Source organism: Scyliorhinus canicula, chromosome 3 (genome assembly GCF_902713615.1).
Source record: "Scyliorhinus canicula chromosome 3, sScyCan1.1, whole genome shotgun sequence".
Lineage (NCBI taxonomy): Eukaryota > Metazoa > Chordata > Chondrichthyes > Carcharhiniformes > Scyliorhinidae > Scyliorhinus > Scyliorhinus canicula.
Window position 1 is genome coordinate 227,886,809 of NC_052148.1, and position 10,744 is coordinate 227,897,552.

Consider the following 10,744-nt stretch of genomic DNA (forward strand, 5'->3'; position numbering starts at 1 on the left):
ATTGAGCTTACGAAGCCGTGCTCAATCCCCGCCACTTGCATCTTCAGATACCTAAAATGAGCTGTCACCAGAATGGCAATCCCCCCATTCCAGCCCCTGCACTGGAGAAGACGCCACAAAATACTCACTTTTCCCTAAATTCAATTTGTACCCCAAAAACGCCCCGAATCTCCTTCGCAACGTTATATCCCTCACCAAAGAGCTCAGGACCAAGATGTACAATAGCAGATTGTCTGCGTACAGAGGCACCCTATGCTCCACCCCACCCGCCCCTACATCCCCTTCCATAAGACTGAACCCCTCAGCACAATGGCCAAGGGCTCTATTGCCAGCACAAACTGAAAGGGGGACATGGGGCACCCCTGCCTCGTTTCCCGAAATAGTAGAATGTACCCCAAATATCATCCGTTCGTACACATGGTGTCGGATTCTCATACAGCAATTACACACATGCCATAAACTTAAGCCAAACCTAAATTTCTCGAACACTGCAAACAGATAGCTCCACTCCACCCTGTCAAACGGCATCTCTGCATGTAATACCACCACCTCCAACTCCCTTCCTTCTGCCGGAGAAAGCACCTCATTCAGCAGTCGCTGCATATTCGACGACAGCTGCCTGCCCTTGACGAACACCGTCTAATCCTCCCCAATCACCTTCGGAAGACACTCCTCCAACTTCAAAGGCAACACCTTTGCCAAAATCTTAGCATCCACGTTCAGTAGGGAAATGGGCCTGCATGACCCACACTCTATCGGATCCTTATCCTTTTTAACTAAGAGTGAGATGGATGCCTGCCCCATCACCTCCGGCAATACTCCCCTAACCATCACATCCTCAAACATTTCTACCATCAGCGGTGCCAACGTATCCTTAAATGTTTTCTCAAATTCCACTGGGAACCCATCCGGTCCCGGCAACTTCCGACATACTCTCCCTTCCTCACCCCAGCTAGCAGCTCCTGTTCAACCTTCCTGATCACAAAAATGTTGATCCTCGAGTACACCTTATATACCAGCATAAAAAATAAGTACTCCCTATCGCGTGGATGTAAAAACCTCGAATCCATTCCTCCCATCTCCTTCATAAACCCGGCCAGCACCTTCACCACCCACCCCGAAGGGGCCAGCCAGCGCGGTCAGGACATATCCACCTTCGGGTCCAAAATTGTATTCCAGTCCCTCCCCCGCAATATCAACTGGTGAGTATCCAAATCCGGAATGGCAGCCAGCATTTTTTTCACAAACCCAGAATCATCCCAGTTCGAGGCATACACGCTGACCAGCACCACCAGCCTCCCTTCCAATGCACATTACTATCATGTACTTGCCCTCCTGGTCTGCCACCACCTTCTCCATCTGGAACCTCACGTGTTTGCCCACCGGTATCACCACCCCCCGGGCCCTGCTGTCGAAGTCTGAATCAAACCTAGCCCTTCCTCAGCCTCATCTGGTCCTCCACCCTCTCTCAGACGGATCTCCTGTAACAGCACCACTTCGCATTCAGGCCCTTCCAGTGCGAGAAAACTTGTGCTCTCTTCATTGGTCCCCCCAACCCTCGCACGTTACAAGTCACCACTCTCAGGGGGATTCTCTCACCCCCCCCCCGTGCCCTTACTATCCGCCACTACCATTCCCGCGGCCCCGCCTAGCTGGTGGAGGCCCAGCCCTAGTCTGAGTTACCATCACCCCCTACCCCTTCCCAGAATCACCCCAACCACTTCCTCTTGAAAACACTTTATCCAGTACATTCCCATCTCCCAATCATTCACACCTTCCAGGCCCATCGAAACCTGCCCATATAGTTTCCAACGTCCACGCTCCACCCCCTCCCCACCTTGCTCCCGTTCGTGAGCCAACATTGCATTTGCTATTCCTGCTTCTATTTTCTGTGTATGTTTCTAAGTAAAAGTATAACTTGAAAGCTCAGTCCCCTGTTTTCTGTTGCCTTCAGTATGTGGGAACTCCTTGACTCTCTGTGCAGCCTGGATTCGTTTCCGGCCACTATCTTAAATCTTACCGAATTGTGGTCACTTATCACCGAAATGCTGCCCCACTATCACCTCTACCAGATGTTTAGCCTCATTCCCTAAAATTAAGTCAAGTACTTCCCCCTCTCCTGTAGGACTTTCTAGCTGCTGGCTCAAAAACGTCTCCTGAATGCACTTTAAGAATTCCGGCCCTTTAAGATTTTCACGCTTTGTCTATCCCAATTAATATTGGGGAAGTTGAAATCCCCTACTATAATTGCCCCATTATTTTTATACTTCTCTGATATTTGTCTACATATCTGTTTTTCTACCTCTCCATGACTGTTTGGGGGTCTGTAGTACACTCCCAGCAACCTGATTACTCACTTTTTGTTTTGAGGTTCCACCCATATGGCCTCAATTTAGGCACCTGCTAAAATATCATCCGTCCTCACTAGAGCACTTGACTTCTTGATCAGTATTGTGACACCACCTTCTTTTTTACACCCCTTGCTCCCCCTGTCTTGCCTGAAGACTCTATACCCCGTAAAATTGAGCTGCCAGTCCTGCCCATCCATGGGAGGCGGTGGCATAATGGTATTGTAACTGTACGAGTAAACCAGAGACCATGAGTAATGCTGAGGATCAGGGTTCAAAACCCGTCACTGCAGATGGTGAAATTTGAATTCAATAAAAATATGGAATTAAATTAATGATGATCATGAGACCATTGTAATTGTTGTAAAAACCCATCTGGTTCACTGATGTCCTTTAGGAAAGGAAATCTGCAGTCCTTACCTGGTCTGGCCTACATGTGACTCCCGATCCACAGAAATGTGGTTGACTCTTAACTGCCCCTTCAAGGGCAATTAAATCTGTGCAATAAATGCTGGCACAGCTTGCATTGCCCACGCCCCATGAACACATTTTAAAAAATATCTCTGTGACAGCAATGATATCATACTCCAATGTGTTAATCAACACCCTCAGGTCGTCTGCTTTACCTGTAAGACTGCTTACATTAAAATACATGCCATCCATATTCCCTTGTGACTTAACATGTCTCTCTTTGCAATGCCTTCCAGACTGATTTAGTTTTTCTTCTATATTTGCCTATGCATCACCCCCCCACTGTACCTCCACACTGTGACCTATCTCCATACCGAATTAGTTTAACCCCCCCTCCTGCCCCAACAGCACTAGCAAACCTCCCCACAAGGATGTTGGTCCCATTCTGGTTCAGGTGCAATCCACCTGACTTTTACAGGTCCCACCTTCCCCAGAAATGGATCCAGTTATGCAGGAAACTAAAGCCCTCCCTCCTGTACCACCTTATCAGCTGCACATTCACCTGCTCTAACCTCCTAGTCCTATACTCACTAGCACGTGGCACTGGTAGTTATCAAGCGATTACAACATTTGAGGCCCTGCTACTTAACTCCCTAATGACTTGCTGCAAGACCTTATCCCTCTTTCTACCATGTCATTGGTACCAATGTGAACCCTGACCTCTGACTGTTCACCCTTCCCCTTCCGCATGCGCTGCAGTCGTTCAATGACATCCTTGACCCTGGCACCAGGTAGACAACACACCATCCTGGAGTCACGCCTGTGGCCACAAAATGTCTATCTGCACCCCTCAATATTGAGTCTCCTACTACTATTGCTCTTCTACTCCTACTCCTTCCTCCTTGTGCAGTTGAGCCACCAACAGTGCTGCGAATCTGGCTCTGGCTACAATCCCCAGAACACAGAAAATGGTTCTTGAGTGAGATGCACTCTGGGGCTTTCCTGACTACCTGCCTGCCTCTCCTTCTTCTGACTGGTGGTCACCTATTCCTACCCTGATAGTACTTCCTTAAGCTGCGAGGTGACCACGTCTAAAATGCGCTGTTCACGAATCTCTGAGCCTTGCTGAGGCACCGCTGTGCCTCCAGCCATTGCTCAATCTCTGAAGCCCAACTCAATCTGATCAAACCAGTGGGTGGCACTTTCTCCAAATATGGTCATCCAGGCTGCACAGAGAGTCAAGGAGTTCCCACATACTGCAGGCAGCGCAAAACACGGGACTGAGCTTGCCAGTTATACTTTTACATAGAAACATACATAGAAAATAGAAGCAGGAAGTGGCCTGAGATCGCCTACATTGTTAATTGGGCACATTTATGTACTTAAGGAGTTCATTAAGTGTTTGTTTTCTGAAGTAAGAATTTTCTGGGCGGTTGGATGGCCACTGGGAGCTGTGTAAAGGTGAAAATTTCCAGCCTGTCAGGGATGGGGTTGGGCAATATTGAAAAGTCTTGAAAAATGAAAATTTTGGTGAAAATCTATTTCATTTTAATAACCTTGATTTTCCTTACCTTATCCTGGGTTCCAGCTCTTCCATCTGCCCCAAACAATTTGAAGGTCCAGATTATTTCTATTTTTTAAAAGAAATTATTCATATCTGGCAGCCACAGCAGTAACTCGGCCAGAATGTGGGCTGCTATCCTCGTGTCCTGCTTGCATGGTGGTTGTGATTAATGTATCCCTGGGACACTGGTTCACCCGAAGTGTCTGTCTCCCCATGTGTATTGGAGGATAGTGTTAGTGTTAGTAATCTATCCGCAGGGCCACGTCTTATTCTAAATCTTAGGAGTTGAAGGAGAACTAAAAATAAAAAATGTGAATTCAACATTTCTCCTTCCCTTCATTTCAGATTAGCTCAATCCTGTCATCCATCCCCTGGAGTCGAATCAGGAAAGTGGAAGTGAACCCGAAAACCAAATGCAGACAGCAAGACTAAGTTTGGAAGGAGAGACATCCTTGCATTTTATGGTCAATTTTATCACGCTGGCAGGAGTGGAAAACTGGAAGCAGTGCAGTCTTCAGATCTTCACCGCCGTCTGTTAAACCCCAAATGCGGGCCATGGTGCACAGTGTAATTCTCTGTTTTTCTATACAACCAGCTGGGTCCTGTCTGCGATAGGGCACTTTCAACCTCCCCTCACTCTAATCCTGAGCTGTAATACTGACATTTTCTGAGGAGGAGCGTTCAGAGTAATGGGCTAGACAAAAGGAAAGGGTTGGCTGGGTTCGAACTGTTAATGATTTTGCTACCTATAAATTTTCAGCTTTCACCTGTGAAGGGAGAATCTGTTAGAATTAAAGTGTAATCATGCTTGCTTTATTTCATTAATATAGATGCAGTGATGTGCAGGTTTAGGAGGGAAAACTGAATTTCCTATATTGAAACAGGGATGACTCTTGAAAAAGTACTTTTTGTGGCTGCAAATTACCTGAGGTGGTGAAAGATGTTTAAACAATACAAGTTTTCATGTCTCAATGGAAAGCAGAGACAGAGAACATTAGAGGATGATAGGTGTGTTGGAAGGGATTATGTATATGGACAACTTTGGAGGTGTCTGCATGAGGAAGGTAAGGAGAAAGCAAGCAAGCTGAAGTGTTAGAATGGGAACTTGTTATAACTAGAGTGATTGTTCTGGAACATGTAAAGAGCCTTGTGGTATTGGGTAATGCAGACATTTGGGAATGTCACATTGGAAGTTTGAAGGTTTGCGCATTGGAATGGTGAATTTGTAAATCACTGTATCCATCACTGTACTTTGAGCAAAAATTGTAACCTGCTTTGAATTTTAAGCTTAATAAATCCATGCACATCTACATTTAATGTTGTGAACCCTTTTGTTTTGTGGAATTGGTTTATACTTAGGCCATAATCCAGCCCAACATCCTAGTGCCATTGCTAAGGGAAGGTTGCACTCTCAAAGACAGATAGATACATTCTAGAATTTGAGTTCCATAATCCAGTTTGACACACACTGGTGGCAGTATTGAGGAAGTGCTGAGATAAGTGGCTATACTGTAGATCTTGACTGCCAGAGCCACCTAAGATGGACACTGGGCTAACAAAATGGAGAACTGCTAAGACTGCAGGGAAAAAGCAGTTTAGCCAAGACAAGCAGTCTGCAAAGACTGATTAGCATTTTGCAAGCAGCAAAACTAGTTTCTGGCCAGGTGGAAGATCTCAAACCAAAGGTGTTAATAGCAAAACGCTTTGCATATTAATGAGGCAATCCAGATCTAGGCACACACAATGGCAACATTTGGGTTTGAATAAGATACTTTAAGTGGATGTCCAGACAGAGCGGCACCAGAAGTATCCACCATAGGAACCGCCCCCTCCATCGAGGAGAGACCCTCACATTGGGGGAATTCAAAAGATATCGATTGGGATCTGATCCAATCGATACCTGAAGGTAAAGCCCGCCCCGAAAAGGCACGGACATTGGGGACCCCTATAAAGATAGACCCCCGCACATGGTCCGGTCTGTTGTTTTGCTCCAGCTCCACTGCTGTTGTTGTTTGTGCTCCGGCTTTGACTTCGACCCAGAACTTCGACTTGTATCCTGACTCCAGCCGTTGAGCACCAGCCGCCGAACCGTAAGTGACAATACGACGCTCGCTACGCGAACCAGCCCCACTAGACCCCCAGCGACCAGCACACTCTCTGAAGGTTACAGACCAAGATCGAAACGAAGGCCTCGCTCCCTGACCTTGCCTGTTCCTGTTTAGTTAAGTATTCTGATCGCTTAGTTTAGTTGTAGCTTAGTCCCTTAGCGTGTGCATGTGTATTTATTATATTTGTAATAATAAATACTAATCGTTTGGAACTTACTAATCGGTGTACAGTTTATTACTTTGAACCTGACCTTGGAATATTTGTGAGGTGTTTATACGGCACCTGGCGACTCCCGAGCTGAAAATACACATATAGAGCCTAGCAGTGTTAAGCACACGGCCTTTAAACGGAGGCGTGTTAATACACTCCAATAAACGCGTATTACACCCATAGTAAAACGTGCAACATTTAGTGGCGACATCCTGACGGGACACGGTTACAAGTGGTACCCCCACTCCGTCGAGGACCCTGAAATTTGAATTAGAAATCTGGTAAAGAAAAAGGAAACGAAATCACAAGTATTCAAGGTGTTCAAAGGAATAAACGTAATTCGGAAGTGTGTTTAGTGCATGCGTACTAACAGGGTTGTAAGGAAAACCTGAAAGCATTTTTGTTGCGACAAACTTTCGGTAGTTTTGTGAACGGAACATAGCATAAGCCTTACCCGTTTCGTGAGACATAACCTCAACACCCCCTGTTCCAAATTTAAAGTGAGTCAGAGGAAATGGCCATGCAGGCAATGGAACGCCTCATGAATCCAGAACGGTTTGTGGTCGCAGCGACCAGCAGTAGCCGAGTAGGTCAGTGTCCCGTGTGGGAGCTGGAACTCCGCAAGTATCTGCAAGGAAAGGGATGGCCCCTTTGGAAAGAGCTTTGTTTGAATGAGGAGACAGGTCCCGGAAGTATAGGATATACTTGGTGGGAGAACCTCTCTCAAATTCACAAGAAAAATATGAGTAAAGCACGCAAGCCGATGGCAATCGTGTCCTGTTTGGCACAATTGCGAGGCACAGAGGAGGTCGTTCAGACGCTCCGGGCAGAATTAGAAGAGAGAAATAGGATGAGTAAAGTGGATGTCAGGGACATCGAGAAAGAGAATATGGATCTCAGAGGGAAGTTGGCAGAGAAAGGTAGAGAGGTGGATGATGCCAAGAGGGCACATCAGTCTTGTCTAGCCCATCTCAGCAGTTCCCAGACCCAGTACGAAAAGGCCTATCAGGACGTGCAACGTGCCGTCCTGATAAGAGAAGAATCAGAGAAGCAGGTAGAGGCTTTGCAGAGGCAATGCTCTGACCTTAAAGCAGCTTTGAGAGCACTCCATGCTGCCACCACAGAACAAAGACAGAGTACTGTAGATCATGCGAAATGCAGGAAGCAGATTGCGGAGCTGCAATCGCTGCTTTCAGTGCAAAATGGGTTTCAAAGCACCTTTGGAACGCAGTTAGATGAGGAGAATGCCCCAGACTGGAAAGAGTTAAGTGAGACAGCGCAGCGTTATGTTCAGGGAACATGTGCGCCAGCAGCGCAGCAGAAAAGACAAGCACCCCAACCCCCCACAGATCAAATAGTTACCATACCAATGAATCCAGTCACCACCCAGAGGAAAGCGACCACAGAAGGCGCACCCGATATTACTTACACCACCCCCTTAACTGTAACCCAACTAAGGGACGCGTGTGAGAAGATCACTCCGTTTCTCCCCACCGCAGACCCCCACCAATTTTTCGCAAAGGTAAAGCAACAGGCAACCATGTACGGCCTGGACGAAAGAGAGCAGGTTAAACTCACAGTTCTGAGTTTGGACCAATCGGTTGTAGCAGCCCTCCCCGACCCACAGAATGTTGGCGGAGGCACCCTAGAGGAAATGCACACCTCCATTTTAGATGCCATAGGGTATAATCGAGGTGACCCAGTAGAAGGACTTAATAAGTGCCGACAGAAGAAAACCGAACACCCCACAGCATTCGCAGGAAGGCTGTGGATCCATTTTAACGCAGTTTTTGGCGATTTAAATAGAGCCCATTTAAACCGAGAAAATATGGTTAAATGGACGCGCACCATAATCTCTCATGCAACAGAAGCAGGACAGAGTGCTTGCAACAGCTATGACCCCTCAGAAGAGGCCCATAATGAGAAGTGGGTCCTGAAAAGATTGTCCCGCGCTTGGGAGCAATCAGTTCAGGGCAGAGGCAAAGTGAAATCCCCAGAAGAAGCTCAGGCTGCAGCAGACATACAGGCAGTGAGAGCGCACCAAAACCCCGCGTGGGTGAATGAAGGAAAGAGCAGCCCTCCACAGAAGTCGCAGGAATGCTACAACTGTGGCCAGTTAGGACATTGGGCTAAGGAATGTAATGCACCCCAGAGATCACAGAGAGGCCAGCAGACAGGCACTCTGAACAGGAATAAAGCCAAACCGATCCATAGTATAGGGATCCAGTCAGGACAGACCAATGTGGACGGAACGGACTGACGGTGTTCGGGCTCCCCCACTTGGGTCTGTGAACACTATTGGGATCAATCCGGAAGACCGGTAGTCACAGCGAAGGTTAGAGGGAAGCCCATAGAGTTACTTTGGGACACAGGAGGGTCCCGCACCACGATTAATTCCACCACCACGGCACAGGCAGACACGTGGCCGACCACCTCCACCATCACACTTAGCGGTTTCACAGGACACTCGCAGCAGGGACACATTACAGCACCCGTAGCAATCCAGCTAGGGAACATTTCCACCAAACACCCAGTAGTATTAGTAAATCTTCCCCGGACAGCAGAACACATCCTAGGGATAGATTTCATGAATGCCCATAGCCTGGCGTTCGACCCAGTGAACCAGTGTGTCTGGCGAATGGCAAGATCGGACAGAGCACCCGCTACTCTCACAGTAGGAGAGTACGCTAATAGGATTAGCGCAGTAGGAGACTATTCATTTGACCCGACTACACTAAACACGGACAGACAAGTTAAGGCAGTATTAAACAAACATAGGACAGCATTTGCCAGTCACCGGCACGACTGTGGCAGAATGACTGGACAAATTCACGTTACCGGACCTGACCCCAGACCACAGAAACAGTATAGATTTCCCCTAGAAGCAGAGGGAGAAATAGAGAAGGTAATAGGTAGCTTATTGGAGCAAGGTGTGCTTAGAACAGTAGCCTCGACCAATAATGCCCCTATTTGGCCAGTGAGAAAGCCCGACGGATCATGGCGTCTGACCATTGATTATCGGGAGCTCAATAAAGTAATCCCAGCAGTAGCCCCCACGGTAGCAACAAGTCCCGAGACCATGCTCAAACAGGGACTCAACTCCAAATATTCCACGGTGTTGGACATTAGCAATGGCTTCTGGTCAATACCATTGGCAAAAGCGTGCCAGTACAAATTTGCCTTCACCTTCAAAGCTCAACAGTATACGTGGACATGCCTTCCACAACGATTCCACAATTCCCCCTCCATTTTCCACCGACAGCTGGCGAATGGTCTAGAAAAAGTTTCCCGCCACGAATGTCTGGTACAGTATGTGGACGACCTATTACTGCAGACAGACACAAAGGCAGAGCACATTACGCTTCTGGCCGAACTCCTGGAACTTTTAACCTCAATTGGCTGTGAAGTTAACCCAAGAAAGGCCCAGATTTTGGAAAATAAAGTGATGTATTTGGGTACAATCATCACGCACGGCAAACGCGAGATCGAATTCAAAAGAATTGATTCGATTGTCAAATTGCCCCTTCCCCAGAATGTTTCAGCCCTCCGGTCGTTCTTAGGACTGGTTGGTTATTGTCGGAACCACATCGACGGATTCGCGACAAAGGCAGCCCCACTCTCAGACCTCCTTAAGAAAGGAGCCCCCTGGGAATGGCTTCCGCAGCATACAGAGGCTGTGGAGGAGTTAAAGAAAGCCCTTAGCGCAGCACCCGCGCTACAAGTCCCAGACCAACTTTCCCCCTATGCAATAGAGGTAGCTAGCACAGATCTGACCCTCTCGGCCGTGTTACTTCAGGAACGGCACGAGCAGCTAAGACCAGTGGCTTATGCCTCCCGACTCTTAGACCCAGTAGAACAGGGATTTTCAGCCTGCGAGAGGCACCTCCTAGCAGTCTTCTGGGCAGTTCAGTACTTCTCGTACATTACCGGACTCAACCCCATCACCATTTTGACCGAGCACACCCCCACACAGTTACTCCTAGACGGTCGACTGAAGGACGGTTCAGTTAGCCAGATTAGGGCAGCTAGGTGGACACTACTCTTACAAGGACGGGACATTACAGTAAAACGGACCCGGACACACACATTTTTAGCCGACAAC

The 10,744-nt window shown here is 47.6% G+C and overlaps 1 protein-coding gene across 3 annotated transcripts in view; it reads left to right on the top strand.

Moving 5' to 3' along the window:
- The window catches only part of LOC119963342, a 320,297-nt gene extending 314,664 nt beyond the window's left edge, over positions 1 to 5,633 (top strand). For all 3 annotated transcript variants that reach the window (XM_038792342.1, XM_038792344.1, XM_038792343.1), the window contains one exon: positions 4,669 to 5,633. In XM_038792342.1, the coding sequence (XP_038648270.1) occupies positions 4,669 to 4,755 (87 nt within the window). In that variant the 3' untranslated portion in view covers positions 4,756 to 5,633. The remainder of the gene's footprint in view (positions 1 to 4,668) is intronic.
- Positions 5,634 to 10,744: the final 5,111 nt, after the last annotated feature.